The sequence below is a fragment of the Mixophyes fleayi genome, chromosome 8 (genome assembly GCF_038048845.1).
Source record: "Mixophyes fleayi isolate aMixFle1 chromosome 8, aMixFle1.hap1, whole genome shotgun sequence".
Taxonomy (NCBI): domain Eukaryota; kingdom Metazoa; phylum Chordata; class Amphibia; order Anura; family Limnodynastidae; genus Mixophyes; species Mixophyes fleayi.
Window position 1 is genome coordinate 23,055,936 of NC_134409.1, and position 20,825 is coordinate 23,076,760.

Genomic DNA, 20,825 nt, shown 5'->3' on the forward strand with positions numbered 1-20,825 from the left:
ACTTTATACACGTCCACTATATAGATCTATTCCCCTCCCACATTATAACGCTGCTCCTCTGACATCTACACAATCATATGTTTGATAGGTCACTGTCTCAGCACACTTATCTCCTGAAATGCTGAGTATTGTGGATGTGTCATTGATTCCTGTGAAACACTCATTGCACTCTACACTGTCATCACGCAATACTCTACACTATCATCACATTCAGAGCCGGATTTAGACCTCAAGGGGCCCTAGGCAAGATACTGGTTTGGGGCCCCTTCCCTGAAAAAATCCATAGCACTATAGTTTTTAGCATAACATGTACCCCTATTCAGGGGCTGGCTGGCAGACTTTAGCCCAGGGGGGCAAGCACATAGCACTGGCCCATAAGTAGCGGCCCATTTTTAAAGGTTGGTCTCACCACTGACCCTGGGAGGGCCCTCTGGGGACCGCTGGGCCCTAGGCAATTGCCTAGGTTGCCTAGTGGTAAATCCGGCCCTGATCACATTGCGCTCTCTGAATTCCTTTTCCAGTAGAGAAATTGCTCCTGAGTGATCTCAGTGTTACCCAATTAGGGTTATGGCTTGGGAAAAGGGAATGGTTCCTAACTAGTATTGGTGACACTCCACTCTCACTAGTGACTGAACACAAGGAGCCTGATTCATTAAGGCGCGTAAAGCCAACATATTGTGGGTGTTGTTTTTTTTTACAAATGCACGTAATCCGGGCATACACACATCCGTATTCAACTACACAAGCAATGTCTCTTGTTGAATATGGGTGTACAGTAGCAGTGGCACACGCAGGGGGGAGGGGGGGGGTTTCTGGGTCCCCCTTCGCTAACTAAGTGCCCACCATAGTGGCACTGTCCTATACAGCAGCCGCGGCGCTGTCAAAGAAGCGTCCGCGGCGGTGCTGCCGAAACGGAGCTGCTACGCATTTATGGCTTACTTGCCTACTCTTCTGGAATTTCTGGGAGGCTACCGGACTCCGAGAGGAGTAGGCATCCTCCTGGACTGTGATGGAGGTGGAGCTTATGACACAATTTTGAGTCATTAAGCCACGCCCCCTGCTATGAAATGCTGTGATTTTTGTCGCACCCTCCGACCCCCGGTTACATGACCTCTACTCCCGGATCTCCCGGAGAGATGTTTGAAAAGTCGGCAAGTATAGTATACGGCACAACACACGGCATGATACGTTTTGTACAACACATATGTGGAATACAAATTTCCAGCAGAATGCACAGACAAAACTGCAGTTATTGTCACATGTGAATAATGTAGTCATTAATGTAAAGCATAAAGGAATGTTTCTTTCCTCCAATAAAATACATTAATCAGGATGTTATTAATGTCTACTGTACATAAAATGCAAATTTACAGTTGGTCTTGATTGCAAACACATGTTATAGCATGCACATGCGCCCCCATCAACACTATCTCTCGGCACTTACACCTGCCCTGTAGTGATACAACAGAACACTTACCTTAGAGCTGTCCAAAGCTTGAATTGGGCTCTGATGCGTGTGCTCGAGCTTGGCACTCCCTTACTGTACATTGACCACTTGTATACATTCCTTCCCTCCACCGTTCCGCACATTAAATCATAGACTGTTGTAAGTGTCCTTTGCACTGGAAGATAAATTGCATACACTTGTGTTCTCTGACATATTGTCCATTTCTCAGTATCGCAACATTCAGCATATATCAGCATTTACGTTCCTCAATGAATCAGGCCCCAGATATATAACAACTTACACATATAAATTTCCTGTGGAACAAAGAAAAACAAATAACACATTTGAATTAAAAGGGCATCATAGTGTAACAGTGAAAAACGGAAAACAACATAATCATTTAAGCAGTAGAGTCATTTCAACTCCACCTAGCATGTATCTTCAACCCTATAGGTAAACTGCACTCTAACAAATTAAATTTAGGATTTTTTTGTATTGAGCATTGTCACAGCATTTGCATATAGCTCACCTTCGCCTGCTTCAGGTCTCCCCATACAGTAGCTGTCGATGAAAAATCGTTTAAGACACTTTAGATACACTTTAAATCATGTATAAACCAGCACTAAGCTGCAAGCGTGATCCGAAGAGAAACTGTTAATATTTAATAAACAACTGCACTAAAGATGGAATTTTCAAGATAGCTATAAGCAAACCTTGAGAAGGCGGTCAATGAATATTGACTTAGGAGAGTTTTTGAGAGGTGTTGTGAGAGCAGCATGAAGACTTCAAGAAATGAGATGGACATAGAGGTGAAATGATTAGGAGCATATAGCCATATCAGAGAGGTATTAGAAGATGTATGGAATAATGAAGCATGTGAGACAAGTACACTGAGCCAGTCCAACAGGGGGAAGAACAGGGGGGTGCGACTACGTCATGATGGGGGCGTGGTCATATAACAAAGGGGGCATGGTCACTCAATGGGGTGATGGCCACTCACCCAGGGGGCTGCTTAGGACTGTAAAGCACTAGACTGCCCCCTTAGAAACCTCCTTACCCCTCTAAACACTGCAGCAGACACCAGCAGCAGGTGTACTCCACCTGTTCTCCACCGTTCTGCTATGCCGGGCAGCTGTACATGGAAGTGAACTCCCAACATTCCCACCTGTGGGACAAACATGTGGTACAATGGGACAAAGCCCTAAAATCGGGACTGTCCAGCTGAAATTGGGTCAGTTGGGAGGTACATGTACTACACTATAGTGCAGATTTCCCAGACAGTGCCCTGTTAAAAAAAAATACCTGGCTTTGAGATGGAGGGACCATTGCGGGAGAGTAGTTACAAGTTATGTGGCGGAGCCTCCTTATTCTCGACCGGTCCACCTGTCATTTTACAGCGCAACTCCAGCATCAGTTCCACAGGCACCGTCTCAGTCTAGGGGAAAGACAGCAACAATTACTCAGGGGGAAGTACAGTGTGAAAGGAAAGAGGGAGTGGCCGAGGTGAGGGGCGAGAGAAGAGAACTGTACTCTACTCTTCATCATCATCATCATCATCATCATCTATTTACTTATACTCTTGTTTCCAAAACCTAGATTTTGATCTGGGCCTGGGCGTGGGGCTGCAGATATTGGTGATAGGGAAGACTACCGCTCTAATATCTTACCCACCAATGGTGAGGGCATCACCAAGAGACAAAGAATGGGGGACACTCATCGTATAGACATTGTCTCCTCTTGATGGTTACCTGAGACTCCTAGGAATGGTGTCTAAGAAAGGGGCGAAACACAACAACCCTCATACAGAGCTGACTACCCTTGCTAGTATTTACCACCCACTCTAGTGTTAACGTCAACAACAACAGCAGTGCCCTGTCTGCTGCGCAACATTAACCTCTAACACAAGGTGTAGTGTACTACCCTATCTAAGCCACCCACAATTCTCTACAGCCAATCAAAGGAGAAACTGACAGGAAAATACATGACAAGATACTAAAATCCTACCTTTCATGGGACCTGCTAATGGATCCTATATTAGGACGCATCTTAAGAGTCTACCTTTAATGGGGCCTTACTAATGAGTACAAGTACTCATAGGTCTGACAAAAAATGGCCACCGAGGATGAGGGTAGAAAAAGAGGGTATCTGACGGGGCACAGTCTCTAAATAAACAGGTGCAAACCACGTACCTGATGCCAGGCCTACCACCTATTTTGCCCTCACAGGCCTGGTGCCTGAAATATATATGGCCACAGGCTAGGCCTGATTTTACTGTGCCCTGCAGGCTTCTAAATCTGAATGTAGAAGTGTGCTCAAATAATTGAATAGGCCTAAAAATAAGCCCGAGGAGCCACAGGCCTTGTGCCCACTAACTGCAATACTCCCAATTTAGTTGGTTCTTCTACAGTAGTGATAGGCAACCTGATATACTTCAGGGGCCGCCTAGGCGGCCCTTTAACATTCCAAAGGTTCGTACATTACCCTTAATCTCAGTAATAATGTAAAACATTACATTTAATCAAATAATGGGACACCTATCTATAAAGACATGTCAGCAGACATTTGAAACAAGTGTTACAAGCTACAACAAACATATCTCACAATAAAGACGAAAGAAGCTGGGGGTGCAAGCAGGCGCGGGCACAGGCGGCCGCATCACGACACGTGATGCGGCCGCGTCATCAATGCGCGCCCGCATCACATTGATATTACTTCCGGGGAGCGGGCGGCCCTAACAGCCGTGATTCTGAGCGGCTCGGGGGGCCGATGCCCCACTGCCCCCCGGCCCAGCCCGCCCCTGGGTGCAAGTGAAGGCTCCCTAGGGCCGACTGTTGCCAATCAGTGTTCTACAACCTACAAAGGTAAAACACATCTTCCTTTGCCAGAACCACTAGCTTAATTGTGCTAGTTTATATCTGGATAGCTAAAATCACCCACGATTAGGGCCACACATACTTTCTTTGTAGTCATTTTGCTTTGTAATAATTAATTACATTTTAGTATAATTGTTTATCTTAAATGACTTATGACAAATCCTGATCAGTACATAACTGGTGTTTTTTTCTCTCTCCACATATCTGTTTCACATTGTTTTCCCAATCTGTGAGATGTTGTTTTCTGCCTCCAGCAAATTCCACATCCCTCTGTTATATATTTCATGAAGTTTACAAACGCTTTCTCTGCCGGAGTGTTTCTGCCTCAGGATGGTATCAAAGCTTTCTGCTCTTACTACCAGCAAGAGAATGAATTTGTGTCTCATAACATACAGTTGTGCTCATTCTTTCCAGCATCATAAAATGCCTAGGCTTGGCAGCACAGTGGCCTAGTGGTTAGCACTTCTGCCTCACAGCACTAGGGTCATGAGTTTGATTCCCGACCATGACCTTATCTGTGTGGAGTTTGTATGTTCTCCCCGTGTTTGCGTGGGTTTCCTCCGGGTACTCCGGTTTCCTCCCACACTCCAAAAACATACTGGTAGGATAATTGGCTGCTATCAAAATTAACCCTAGTCTCTCCCTGTCTGTCTCCCTCTCTGTCTGTCTGTGTGTGTGTCTATATTAGGGAATTTAGACTGTAAGCTCCAATAGGGCAGAGACTGATATGAATGAGTTCTCTGTACAGCGCTGCGGAATTAGTGGCGCTATATAAATAAATGATGATGATGACGATGATGATAGGCTGTGTTTTGTGAGTCTCTTTTGCATGTTAGTAGCAGTTGGACTGTAATCTTCAATCCTTTTATAAATGTCAGTCCTCCAAGTCTAGGTGGGCTCGTATAGCATGTTGAAAAATAGGACTCTATGGCCTCTTTATATCACAAAATAATAAATAAGACCATATCATAGATGATTGTGTATGTATTTAAGAAAATGTGGGCAACACAAAGGCTATTATTTTTCACGTCCACAACGGGCACTGGTTATATTTGAATGTGTTTTACAGCTTTTTTTTGTTTACACAACATTGTAAGTTTGTTTTGTTTATTTTACTTCATGGACAGTTTTGGGGTAGATTTACTAAACCTACTAAAAAAGTAAAAGTGGAGGTGTGGCCCATAGCAACCAATCAGATTTTAGCTATGATTTATCTAGTGCAGTGATAGGCCACATGCGGCCCTCCAGGCCTCTTCACTAGCTCTTTAGTGCTTTGATGTCAGATTTGTTTGTGATAGCTTGTAACACTTGTTTATTTTACAATACAATGCCTGCTTTCTTTCATTAAATGTATTATGAGATTAAGGGTGACGTGCGGCCCTGTTGAAGGTTAGAGGGCCACACTATGCGGTCCCTGAAGCGTATCAATTTGCTTATCTCTGATCTAGTACATTCTAGAAATTGATAGCTAGCATCAGATTGGTTGCTGTAGGTAACACCACTTTGCCTTTTTAAAAGTTTTTGTAAAACTACCCAATAGACTTCAAAGAACTGTACCTAGAAATGTACCTGTTTTTTCAAACAATGATATACTGTACAGTATAATTCTTCTTATTCTGTGTATTGGATATAGTTCTCACTATCTGTTGATATTGGGGGAATTCAATTGCCAGTGATGTGGCACGCAGACATCGTGCCGCGGACATTTACCATCAAAATCTCTAATCATTTTCCCTGGCACCTCTATGGACTGCGAGGAAAAATGAGCAGAGATTTCAGTCAAATCACCGCTGCGAAATGTCTCACGGTGGTTCCAGAGACACTTCGATGCTAATTAATTTTCCCCCATAGTCTGGGCTGGGTGTGGTACGGCATATCGATGCAGAGAAGAGCGACAAGACTCACCCCGACGTGACTGTTCTGAAGGAGCTGGTTCCCGACCCTGAGCGATGAGCGATGACGACTCCTCTTCACCCCAACAGCAGCCAATGACGATGAAGCAAGAAGGCGACTGCAGCTGATCACGTCATTGAGCATGCCGACAGGGCAACTGTAGGGTTAAACAACTTGCAATTCTCTCTTCAGCAACCATTTTAGGTAGTTTCACAATGATTACTCTCTATGTCCTTTGCACACTGAGTCAGCTTGCATATAACTTTAAATACAGCAGATTCAGCTGGCATAAACTCTTCCTTCAGATAGAGCTATAACATCTCTCAATAGAAATATTACTATCTCGGTCAGAGGGTTTAATAACACAGTTTGACGTCTTACTTAAATAACTTGAACTTAGCAAAGCAAAATAATCATAAATGTATCTGTGTTCATATGAGTCCTGCTGACATTGCATGGGCAGTAGCAAGCTAGGTCTTTTCCTGTTGTCTAAAGATGTTTCCTTCTAGGCTTTTAAGTCTAGAACTTTAGCTGCCAAACTCCCTCACGACAACAGTTTAGAAATAACATTCAGTGGCTCTTTGTGGGAAGATCCTCAATTATCACAGGCAGCCTTTACAGCAAAACATCCATCAGTCCATTGTTGGCTCCTCCCCTTTTCCTCAAAAATCTACTGGAGCCTTCTAATTCATTGTGGCACCAAAACCATACTTGCCAACTCTCCCGGAATGTCCGGGAGACTCCCGCATTTTGCGAGAGTCTCCCTGACTCCCGGGCGAGTGTGGCAATCTCCCGAATTCTGCCCACTTCACTAGGAAGTGCCCCACTTCCTAGTGAAGTGGGCAGAATTAGATCCCAAACGCCGCGATTCCGGGTGAATCGCGGAGTTTAGCCCCGCCCCCGCTGTCAAATGACGCGGTTTGCGTCATTACGTCACGGGCGGGCCCAAAATGACGCGATTTCGGAGCCCCGCCCCCCGCACACCCACCTGCTACAGAGAGTCTCCCGGACACTTAAAACTTAAAAAAGTTGGTAAGTATGACCAAAACACCCGTTCCAAAATTACTCTGCGCATGCCCAGAAGCAGCACATAGCCCAGTATATGCAGCCCTGTCCTCTCAATCTTCATACGCAAAGGACACTTTCTACAGCCTGTGATTTCGGGGGAGGGAAGTGATGCCTATGTACAGTATGGGAGTGTCAAACTCAAGCACATGCAGCCGCCTCTGATTCAAGCTCTGGGCATCTCAAAGTTACTTGGTTTTCTGCCGTATCTCTTGCTCCAGCTACAGGGCTAGCCTAAGTGCTGATCAGTTGTGATGACAGTCTAGTATGCATGCTATAACATGTGTTTGCAATCAGGAGCTACTGTAAAAATGTATTTTATGTTCAGTAGACATTAAGAACATTTTAATAAATGTAGTTCATGGGTGGAAAAAATTATATTAAAAATACACTTTTTTATTTCCCCCGTTTTATCACTAATGCCGATATCATTAACAGGTGGCATTAATTTAATTTTTTTTTTTTCTGTGCATTCTTTTTCAAAATTATGATCCACATAGGTATTAAATCACCCAGGGGCGGGCACTTGAGGATAAGTGAGTAGGAGAGACAAGGATAGAGGCAAGCCTAGGCATGACAGCCCCTCTACCTTCACACCTTCACCCTCAACGTTCATTCACGTCTCTGTTCCACTATACAGTTCTTATTTAATTGAAAAAGAAATGACTGGCAGAGATTGCTGTGACCTGTTTTAACAGGAAAGTGGAGCTTAGTTTTGAAAACGTGTGAACGTAAACACTAGTGAGTGCGTGTGTAGGTGAAGAAAGCCGGATTTTAAAGTAATGACGGGTTTGTTTTTGCCTACCACGTATTATCCTGGTGTGGAAGGTGAGGGGACACTATGAGCGTATTAGCTCTTTAGGCCCTTCTTAATAATGTACAATTAAGATAGATGTTCAACTGTATTAAATTTAGCCAGTGAAAATATAATGATGAGTGCTGTAGTGCAATAAGTGTACTTGGGCAGCACTGTTGATTACATGCCAACATGCACCTGATCAGAGGCAAAGTCAAATTTAGTTAAACTGTTGGCAGCATTTTTTTAATTATTATTATTTGTTGTATTCCAAAGTTAGCTGCATTGTGTGTGCCAGTGGATGCATTTAAGTGTCTCACTTTTGAAATGTGAAATGTAGGGAGGCATACAAACAAGACATACAAATACACAGTGAATTCTAATTTTCTTCCTGATGCTTCCCAGGATTCGTAGAAAAGACTTTCATAAACGCATAGGTAATCTCATGGGAGGCTGAGCAGCTACGAGATGTCTTCCAGCCCTGTCTTTCCATCAATGCAGCAGCAGCTTGAATCAATGCAAAGCAAGAGCACGACTCAAACACAATAGAGCCGTATGAATGTCATTGTCTGTGTTTCCAGTGATTTTTGGCAGAAAAATAGGAATATTTCCTGAGGATGCATGTTTGTTGGTTTGTTTTACTTAGGGTTCATATCTTATTACTTAAGTTTGCTCAATAACGGCATCTGTCGATACTTTTCATGTTAAGTGTTCTAATTATAAGGGCACAGTCATGCCCATAGATTAAGGTCAAGCGCGGGCTGCAAAGTTCAACCCGGGGGGCGCACAGGCGGCCGCATCGTGTGTCCTGTGATGCGGCCGCCTGTGAGCTGACGCGGCCGCATCGCATGTCTTGTGATGCGGCCGCTTGTAATATTCATTAAATATTGTAGTCAACGGGAGAGGGAGGGGGCGGCCCAAATAGCTGTCAGACAGAGCGGCCCGGGGGCCTTATGCCCCCCTGCCCCCGGCCCAGCCCGCCCCTGATTAAGGTTGACTGTAATAAATCACATTCCGCCATGTTCACTTTGTGAGAGGGGAGACACGGTGTTTGAGGGGATACAGCATAAAAAGTATTTGATTATTTAACGTATTGGAAATGCAAAGGTTTTGGGACAGTGGGTCACTTTTTAAATGTTTCTACTAAAAAAATCTAAAACTTTTGCCCAGATGGTGGAAACACCTGCTGAATTTCAACCCTTTTACTTAACATTTTTACAGGCACAACATTATGCCAGTGTAGTAATTGGGGGCCTGATTGATTAAGGATCTTAACTCGAGAAACTTCTTATTTCAGTCTCCTGGACAAAACCTTGTTACAATGCAAGGGGTGCAAATTAGTATTCTGTTCTGCATATAAGTTAAATAATGTCAGTTTTTTCATGTCGTCCTCTAACCTGTCAGGTCACTTACCTTCTTTGAATGGCAGATAAAGTTCCGATAAAGAGTCACGTGATCCTAAAGTGATGTGATGTCACAACAACCAGCACTAGTGACATTTGTGTATGGTTTCTAATTTTGAATGTGTCCAGATGGCTGATCAGATCTAAACCTGAGGTAACAGACATTTTAGTTTCCATTCCATCAATGTTTGCAACATAAGTGATAAGAACATTTATCCGAAGTCCTTATACAAAGCCTAGTAATAGTGGAAGAACAGTGGTAAAAACTCTGAGGGCTAGATTTACTAAGCTGCGGGTTTGAAAAGGTGGGGATGTTGCCTGTAGCAACCAATCAGATTCTAGCTTTCATTTATTTAGTACCTTCTACAAAATGATAGCTAGAATATGATTGGTTGCTATAGGCAACATCTCCACTTTTTCAAACCCGCAGCTTAGTAAATCTAGCCCTGAGATTGGAATGTTTCTGTTGATTTATCTTGTTTATGTTGGATAATCAGAGTGACCTGTAAGTGTCTGTCATCTGTCCTTTTGGTTGCAATTCTTGAGTAATGTATATGTGTTCTCACATCGGATTCAACGCCAGCTTTTTGCTTGCAGCGGAAAGCCGGGATAAATTTACCGTAATAACGGTAATAGAGTTATCGCAGCGCTACTTCGGGGGGAATTGAATTCCCCCTTATTGCTCAACTCAGGATATGCTAATATTATACAATGAGTGGCTGTTATTAAGCTCAATGATTCACATGTATAGGTTCATGTGTATAAAATGTGAATTCTTGTCAATAATTTGATTCTTTGAAACCATGTAAATCGTTTTTTTTTTACCAATTAAATATATACAATGTCTCTTGATTCTGACTCTTGTTCCACGTTCCTTGAATGCTGTAATTTTAGTTCACTTGATTCTGCAGAGTAGTAACAGCTCCCCGGTCTTGATACAGTCTGTTTATAATATCCTAAGTTATGCATGTAGAAAATAAGTATGAATCCAATATTTGTGTATATTCTGATGAGGTAATAAATTGAGCATAATATGCACTTACAATTGAGTTACATAATATTACATAAGTTACATACAATATAATTACATAAAAATGATGCTGACACATCTAAGTTTGTTGGTGTCAGTGTTTCTGTGTACAGCTGTAGTGGATACCTTCCGCTATGTCAATTTTGACGTTGCCTGCACCATTTAGAAGCGCTAATGCTTGCTAAATTACAAAGGAGTTCTGTATTAATCCACATTTCACCTGCAGGAATCCGGTATCATCGGAGAAGCGATCGCACATTGCGGTCACTAGTTATAATTAGTATAAGATTCATTCTCAAAGGTACTCTGTTAATGGGTTAGTTTGCACCAGATTTTCGGTGGTTCCCTGAGGCAAGACACGTACACAGCTGTTGAAGTGAGTTGCTCCTACCTTTGGAGAAGAATCGTTTGAACTGACCTATGACCTGTAATGGAACATCATAAACTCTGAACCAATGAAGAACTATCTTAGTGTTATCTTTGTGTACATTGTGACATCATCACCATTTTTTTCAAGCCAAACTGTATATAATCAGGCCACTGGTACAGTAACAGCCTCTTTGACTACAGACTTCAGGATTGATGAGCCGTTACTGGATTCAGTGCGCGGGCATATGTTTCGGTCCTACATTGTTATATTTTTCCTTTGCTATTAAATCTCTTTGTGTTTTGGAAACACTAATCCCATCGGACAATGTTTATTGCTCACGATAGTTATGGCCATTACAAAACAGAGTGCATCGCCCACCTGATGTCTTTTCTACTATGCAGTGCCCATATGAGGCCATTATATAATGGAAAGTTGTGACGTAATGACAATAACAAGACTCACCAGGCTTCTTTGACAATAAAGAACCCTTATTAAGGGTCATTTACAAACCACAGAAGCTGAATGCCTGTTTATATGTGCCTTGTTCATGAAGCGCATTTGGCAATGTATATTTACTTCAGTCTTTGGAAACATAATATCTTATATTGTAAGTTGCAGTAGCAACCTCTCTGTCTGCCCATCCCAGAATCCTCCCTGCTCTTGTACTGTGTGTGACTGTGAGGTCACATACCTGATGTTGCTTTGCTCCTGGTAATGAAGAGAAACCCTCATTCACAGAAATGGTTTTAAAAGCATCTGGGGACCATTTGGCTTTCGCAGAGACAGAGTGCTCAGAGGCTCAAGAGGGTCCCCAGGAAGCTGAAAATCATTGTTTTCCAAGTTCAGGTGCTCATTAGGAAAATCTATATAAACTAGAGATTTACTGTCCATTATGAAAAATAAAACAGAGAATTGCATCTCAAAGGGGTACTGCATTTAGTCCTAACAGGACAGTAACCTAGCAATGAATTTCTTATGAAATGGACATAATATAGAACTAATTGCTTTTATATATTCATTTCAGTCATTCATTAGAATCATTAGGCACATGTGTATCAAGTTAAGAACAGATGTATGAATTAAATTAATGTTTGGATGTTCGTAAATATTTGTAATAATTACTTTAGCCTGCGACCACTCATTAAAGAATAATTTCAACTCAAAGTAAAAAAAAATAGTTTGGGGCGGATATGAGTGTATATAAAAAATTAAATTGTACTTACCGTGGATGCGTCTATCATTGAATCGGCCAGAGTCGTTAATTGATGTAATGGTCCCACTCCACAGTCCTCTGTCCTCTGACCGCTCAGTTAAAGCAAGTGGGTGTCCTTTCCTATTTTATGTAGTTAGTGCTACCCCACCCATATACCCCTAAACGTATTTTATGACTTCAAAAACTTAAGTGTTTTCTAATATATGTGCCAAATCAGTAATTGGATCCATTTACATGGCTGCAATAAAGCAATTCTGTAAAGTTTGTGTTTTTTTTTTATATTTAATAGTTTTTTTTTAATATGTTTTCTCCTCATCAGGGGAGCTACACTTTTTATGTTATTTGTTACTACATGAGCATTTGTGAACCAGTGGCATGTGGCTACCACATGTTCCTTCATTAGTGGCACTGGGCCTGATTCATTAAGGTTCTTAAATGAAGAGGATTCTCATTTCAGTCTCCTGGACAAAACCATGTTACAATGGAAGGGGTGCAAATAAGTGTTCTGTTTTACACATAAGTTAACTACTGACTGTTTTTTCATGTAACACACAAATATCAACTTTAAATTTCAGTGTACAAATAAGCTATCAAGTATTTGTGTGTTACATGAAAAAACAGTCAGTAGTTAACTTATGTGTAAAACAGAACACTTATTTGCACCCCTTCCATTGTAACATGGTTTTGTCCAGGAGACTGAAATGAGTATCCTCTTCATTTGAGATCCTTAATGAATCAGGCCCACTGTGTGGAAAGCTGGTCTGTGTGACTGCATTACTAGACTCAGATGGGCTCATTTAGAGTAGCACATTATTCCAACTGGGGATCGCAATACACTATATTTTACTGGGCAGGCAGATCGGTGGCACGCAGGTGCAAGTTATGTACAGGAGGAACGTGTACGTATAAGTACAGCACAACTTCCCCCCTCACAGATGTGACTATATGTGATGATGAGTCACACTTATATACTGATATATTTGGATGTTGTGGGTTCGCTGCTTGTACTAAGTTCCCATAATGAATATGGGAGCTTAGTACAAGCAGCGGACCTTTATATTTTCTTAGGTGGGCTTGAAATATATCTCTTTACGTGTTTCCTCTTGAATAACGGCATCCACTTTCTGGACTGACCCAATGATAAGGCCTCAGTACCACTTCAGTAATGGTCATGATTGGTGCTTTCAATTGATAGGTTGAATGTACATGAATATTGGCTCAACCCACAAATGGCTGCCTCCACTTTGTGTAGTCCACAGATGATCTTTGAAATTACATTGGTACAGATATAATTTGCCTAACTCTCCCAATTTTCATTGTATCTAAAAAAAGGTTTTACTTGTAACTTTTAAGTACATACATTGGTTATCACCAGAATCCTGTGGGTGGTATTTCATCATCATCATCATCATTTAATTATTTATATAGCGCCCCTAATTCTGCAGCGCTGTACAGAGAGCTCACTCACATAAGTCCCTGCCCCATTGGAGCTTAAGTTCTGTGAGGCAGAAGTGCTTACCACTAAGCCACCGTCCTTGATAACATTGCACTATGAGCATTTTTTTTAACAAAATCTCTATTTTACCTTTTTGATCTCTGGTTATCTCCAGCTACAGTTTATAACAAGTGCTCTGCATCCATGGGGTACCCATGAATAATGTTCTTTCATCTAGAATGAACTTGCCTGACCTTAGACCATTTAGATGACGTCAATGTCAATAACGTAATAAAACAACAATTAACTTGTAAGTGTGATCATTTTTCATCTATATTGATTCTGCCAGCGGGTGTTGACCCACATAAAATCTATATTTAGTCAGGGATTCATCTGTCTGTCTTCTGGTGTCCAATACCCTTAACGGTTTTAGTAACTAACTAAACATTGGTATGCATTTAAACATAACATATAAGCATCCTACAATGCTTCTGAGGCTAATGCTAAAATCAATTATCATTTTTTTGACCAATATTTTGTAATTTTTCATACTGTCTGTTTCAATGTCTTGTGACATTGTGTTCATAACGAATCAAAAAAAATCAGAATTAAAAACATAAAGACACACAATAAAACTACAAATTCAACTTAATAACGGCTAAATATAAATGGTTGGTATTATAATAATTAAAACATGTAGAACATACATAGCGAGTAAGGTTGAAAGTAAACAAGTCTATCAAGTTAAATCATTAATAAATTGTAATTGCTTTGATCCTGATGAAGACTAAACAAGCCCCCAGTGTGACAGTTGCCAATTTAGCCTCACAAGAACAAAAGAGAATCCTTTCTCACCACAAAGATGCCAATTGAATAAATTCCCAAAATCAAATCACAAAGATAATGTTCTTTACTATATATAGCTACAGGTACTATTTCTTTTAAGAATAGTTTTTTATATTCTGTTAGTGAATTTGCCAGTTCTACCTCATTTGATAAGGAATTCCACAACTTAATCACCCTTACAGTAAAGAACCCCTTCCTATGGACATGGTGGTCAGATTTCTGTATTTCGCAATTGATGACCCTTATGGTACATGGTACGAAAAGTTTGTTGGACAACTGTTTTTGAAGACCTCACATATATTTATACATATTGATTAGGTCACCTCTATGGTGTCTTTAAAGTAAAGTAAACACTCTAATTTTCAAAACCTCACTCAAAAATGTAACTCCTCCACTTCCTTTATTAAACAGGTAGCCTCTGTCTGGACCCTCAAGATGACCTCCTAAGAGTGAGGTGACCAAAACTGTACTCCATATTTAAGCTCTGATAACTATTGACTTATACAAGGGTTATACTGTGTTGCATCATGTTCATTTATCCCCATTTTTAAGCATCCCAGGATTTTTCTTTTGACTTTGCAGCTGCTGCCTGGCACTGAGTGCTGCTACTCAGCTGTTTGTCAACTAGTATGCCTTTTCCATGGGTTTTCCCCAGCTGTATTCCATTTAATGTGTAAGTAGTATCGCTATAACCATGGCCTAGTTGTATAACCCTACATTTATCTACATTAAATTCTATCTTCCATTTCATAGCCCAGTTTGTCTTGTTGTCTAAACCTTTCTGTAGCATGTTACTATCCTGCTCTGATTTAATAACCCTACATCGCTTGATGTAATCAGCAAACGTGGACAACTGACACTCCAGGCCACCTACAAGCAGGGTCGTAGCTAGGACTGTGCGAGATGGGCGACTGCGCAGGGCGCAGCGCAGAGATGGGGCGCAGTTTATGAATGTTTTAGGTCTGCTGCCACCCCTAGACCATCTATTTAGACCTCTATTTTAACCATCTATTTAGACCTCTATTTCAACCATCTATTTAGACCTCTATTTTAACTGTCAGTTTTGCTTCTTGTCCCAGGCGCTAAAATTTTAAGTTACGGCTCTGCCTACAAGGTCATTAAAAGGTATTTAAAAAGACAAAGCCCAATACTATCCTGGTAGTAAACCACTAGAACTTCACTGTGGTCTAAAATGTCCCGGTTAAAACTACACTTTGTCTTCAGTTCCACTCCTTTCTGTGTGCAACTTCCTTCAGACTTAATGCTCTCATCTCATCTTATCAGACTATGGGGCCTATTTATCAAAGTAATCCCCACTTGAAAACAAGTGTTTACCGGTAAATCAGTATGTATTATAGTAGCATTGCAGCAGATATCTCAGATATCTGCTGCTTTGCATCTATTAGCGTTTTTTCTGAGCACTCCCCATAACAATGTATGGGGAGTGCTCAGTAACGCTATCTATGAAAGTGTGGCAGGTGAAGTATTTCTCTTTTTTTACACCATCTGAAGCTGGCGTACATTAACATAAGTGAAACATTTCACTGAAAACAGCTCTGCTCCGAAGAGCAGAGCTGCACAGCGCATGTGAGGAGGGATCACATAATCGAACATATTCGAAAAATCACTTTCGTAAAATACAAATATATCAATTGCACGTCCAAAATCCAGTTTAAAAGTTATCTCATCATAAAAATGAATCATAGGTGTTAGACACAAACAGTCCTTCATGAAACCATGATGACACTGATGTAATTCCCCGCTGGCTTTGTAGGTTCAGTGACGGGGAAGGAGGTGCAGTTCTACCTAAACAAGATAATAATAGATAAAGCAAAGGTTGCTGGGAGTTTTGTGCTGCCTGTGCCAGCTCTGTAATCCTCGGGGGAGGAGGGGGTGCGTCTTCTGCCCAGAGTTGTGGGGTCCGTTGGCGAGTGCCAGCCCTCCCTTGATCGGCAGGTATTGACCAGACTCCGAGTGCTTCTGGGAGGGAATCTGGTGACTGTGCTGCAGAGGTCTGCGTATGTGTAAAGTGGGTACAGTCTGCCTCGTCTCAGAATGGAGACAAGTCGTTAGGCCCTGGAACTCATGACTCTGGGGCAAAGCGTATGCAGGGAGCTGGTAATATACTGTAGTGATAACATTGCCTTCCACTATGCCTTTAGTATTTAGTTGCCTATGAAGTTCGCTAGATGGATTATACACTTTTATGTATAATATTGATCTTTTATGTTGTTTATTTTAAGACTTGGGCTTCTATTTTACATGAGTCGCAATTTTGCCCCCGACTTAATGAAGCAGTTTACCATTAAAGTCATGTCGGGACAGTGCATCCAATAGGGGGCTGTTACAGTGATGACTCTGTAATAATGAAAACTTCAGGTTCTGACACAGAGTCTTTATTGCGCATGTGTGACCTAGAGTCAAGGGTTAACTCTGTTAATTAATGCAAGGGACTGCAAGAAGGCTGCGGAATGGGATGCGACAATCTCTCTTCTGCAATGCTCTCCCCACACGATTGAATGACTAACGCCATCGTGGTCAAGCTCCGAAAATCTTAGCTTTTTAGAGCTTGATAAATTTGCCCAGACCGCAGTCCCCATTGAGAATTATAGGGACCGTGGCATTGTGCGGTACTTTTACTAACGCTGGAGATATCTCAGATATCTCCTGTGTTAGACTTTTGTTAAATAGACACAATACTTAAAAATACCTAAACCATGCAGAAAAATCTGTTACCTCATGGTTTCAGGCTTCATCAATAGACCACTTTCAAATGTTTGAAAAGCCAGTCGGTAATACAGGGCCCTCTTAAGAACCTCTTGGGCCCCCGGGCACAGCAGTGCACCGGGGCCCCTATATATACAAAAATAATGATTATATATATGGGCCCTGCAGCCCAGGGGGGCCCGTCGGAGGCAGGAAAAAAAAGAAAACCCTGAAAAAAAAGAAGAAAATACTTACCGTGCTGTCAGCTGGCGATCCGGCTCCCTCCCTGGTCTCCTCCTCCGTCGCGCTCCGCAATGGATGTCGGGCGGGCGTGATGACGTCACGCCCGACATGCACTGCCAGCGCGACGGAGGAGGAGACCAGGGAGGGAGCCGGATCGCCAGCTGACAGCACAGTAAGTATTTTCTTCTTTTTTTCAGGGTTTTCTTTTTTTTTCCTGCCTCCGGAGGGCCCCCCTGGGCTGCAGGGCCCCCGGGCACATGCCCAGCGTGCCCAATGGGAAAGACGGCCCTGCGGTAATAACAAGACAAGTTCTAAAGTCTTAAAACAGTTTTGTATAATCCTGTATTCTGCAGTTATGCAGAATAGTAACAGACATGCTGCATTTATCAAATAGTTCCTTTTATTTATAGCCATTTTTTACAGGGGCTTCTTGTCTCTAAACTGAGAAGAACTCTGAATGCAACTTCAGACTATATAAGTATAATGAGTATGGGCATGCAAATACCTGGTAACCTTGACCCTCTCATAACCACCAGAGGGCGACAAAGATACATTTAAACCAGAAGCTAGTTATTAAAGCAGCTGCATTTGTGATCATCAGTTGTGGTCCTGAGGACAGCAGAGTGATGTTGGGGATGCTGTGCTAAGGTTCTTATGTTTTGCTTCTTTTGGGGACTAAAACATTTTTCTTCTTTTCCGTGGGATGGTGGTAAAAGAATTTCCAAGCTTCACACTGGCAGGTCCATTGTCTTTTCATGTAGTTTGTCTTGTGAAGCAGCAAGGACTATGAGTGCGCAGTGCTCCAGTTACACTACAATGGAAAAGGTTCTGGTGGGAGCTTTTAGCTGTCCCAAAGCAGATAGTGACCTGGGAGCAATATACTGCTGTGGATTTAAGGACTTCAAGTACTGCTGCGATGACCCCAATAGTTTTTTCCCATATGAACACACTTACATGTGGTGGTTGAGGTAAGTCTGCTGACTCTTGTACTATTAGTTTTAGATGAATATACTTTTTTTTTTGTTGTTTAATAACCAAGAAGCACAGTTACGATTATATACTGTTACTTTTTACTTGTTTCATTAACTACCAGCCTTGAGCAATCTGTGGAGTACCTGATGGGACAAGAAGTGCCAGCATGCCCAAACAGTTTGGCTAATAAGGCATGCTGGAACTTGTAGTTCCACAACAGCTGGCAGACCTGAACTAGACAAAGGCGTACCTATTGGGAAGAGCACAGGTGTGCCACACAACGCCAGGCATGCCAGTTTAAGCATATAACTGTTATATAGCTATATAGTTCTGTACATTTATAGAAAGTTCCCTATACAGATATATGTCAAAGGAAGAAAACACACTTCTATGTGCTGAATACAATACGATATGTGGTATTCTCTGCACATTGACCATACACACATCTTACACACATACAGATGAAGGACGTTGCTCTTAGCAGAATGACATGATTGAGCCATTTACATATTTAAATAAAATGTAAGGGGTCAGGTTACCATGCTGCAAACCAGTGATTTGGGGGGCACCAGATGTCATCTATCTAAAATTAACATATCCCATCTGTATTTGCTCCATAGAGAGTAGGAGTCTATAATACACTTATACTATGCAATACATTATTCAGAGGCTGTGTACATCACATGGCTGCATTCCTCTGGGCTGTAAGGTTGATTAATGCATTGCATACGGAAGTGTTGTGATAGAATTTTATTTTCGCACCAAACTACTTATTGACCCTGAAGTCACTGACTCGGAAAATGATACTCTAAGATGTAGGATCATTTATAATAGGAAAACGGAATCCAGAGATTTACAAAACTCCGAGCAGAAAGCAGTGCTTGGTAGCCCACATATATAACATTATATATATTATATATTAGATTATATACATACTCTCCTAGGCAGATAGATGTATTCGCTGCTTTATATTAGTGTTTCACCATCGGATACGGAGTTAATAGTGGAACTTTGGAAACTTATTTACACTTATAAATTCTTCACTGCAATAATGGTGCTGAAATATTTTCTTACCTGTGTCTAATAATAAACTGAAGTATAATATATATTTCTACACAGACAGAAATCCAACTAGATTATTCTCAATCCTTCTTCCATATCTTCAAATAAAAACCTATGAAAAGCAGATTATGCTTATTTCCCCTGGGAAATTAACTAGAATTACACTGTCTATATATAAAGTGGTTAGTTTCATCTTTGAGACAGGACAAAACAGAGTGACAGTTGGGAAGGGACCTGCCTATAGGACTGTAATCCTGCCTCCACAGGGGACTACTACAGAATACATTACATATAATGATGTATACATAAACTTTATTATTCACTTTAATGTTTTTACAAACTAACTTTAGCAAGAGAACCTTATTTTTTGCTAAAAATATCTTCTAATACGACTAGAAGGTACCATAAGTACTGGTCAAAGTAAAATTAAATGTTATCCGTAGAAGTTGATGAAACTGTGCCTTCAGAGTTTAGATTTTCAGATGTAGTTATTTTTTGGAGAGAATGTCAGTGTTGCACTCAGCAAAAAGTGACACACACACACACACACACACAAACACACACGCATGCACGCAACTACGCACACACACTCGCACCACCTTTATAATATAGATAAAATACATTGATCCTCTGTACTCTTCAGATCCATTATTAATGCTATTGTAGCTGCTTCAAGCTGTACTCTCTATTAAAAACGGAATGCTGTTCCCCCCTATTCCAATACATGTTAAGCTGACCAAGTCTTCCCCCTCTGGCCAGTCCTGCATTAAACATAAACAGGAACTCAATCTCTGAATTCTAACATGATCATTGCTATGCCTTCTAACTGTGTTGAATCTCACCTGTAAGCAGCTTTTAAAAGGCAAGTACTCCCTAAGCAATAATAGTTATTAAGCAGCTAAACAGTTAGAGGATCACCTGACACTATTTAGATAGGGAAGGTAGGTATAACACTGAGCCAGGTTATATATATATATATATATATATATATATATATATACACACACACACAAATATATATTACTTTCATGCATACTTGCCAACCCTCCCGGAGACTCCTGAAATTCGGGTCAGTCTCACGGACTCCTGGAAGAGTAGGCAAGTCTCCCGCATTCCGAAACTGCCTTCCCAAAATGACACGATGCACCACCCCCGCGTCAAAACGGCCTTTCCGTTGCAGGGGCGGGGCCAAAATGACACATTTGGCTGAGCCCCGCCCCCTCCCGGACAGAACTTGCCGAAAGTAGGCAAGTATGCTTTCATGTTGACACATATGTAATAAGTTTGTAATAGGCTAATCGCCATGATATTGTACTAGGCATTTTCTACATGGTTTATCTATTGCTACTACACCAGAGAGTGATAACCATTTGTTAGTGATGCCTTCAGCCACTTGTGCAGGTTCCACGCACTCTGTACACCAAACATCGATCACATATTATACATAAAGAGGGATCTCTGCACTCACACA

General features: G+C 41.4%; 1 protein-coding gene across 1 annotated transcript in view; it reads left to right on the forward strand.

Annotated features, from left to right (window-relative positions):
• The first annotated feature begins 17,922 nt into the window (after window positions 1-17,922).
• The window catches only part of SHISAL2A (shisa like 2A), a 50,995-nt gene continuing 48,092 nt past the window's right edge, over window positions 17,923-20,825 (forward strand). Inside the window, exon 1 of the mRNA XM_075184022.1 lies at window positions 17,923-18,288. Within this exon, the coding sequence (XP_075040123.1) occupies window positions 17,975-18,288 (314 nt within the window). The 5' untranslated portion in view covers window positions 17,923-17,974. The remainder of the gene's footprint in view (window positions 18,289-20,825) is intronic.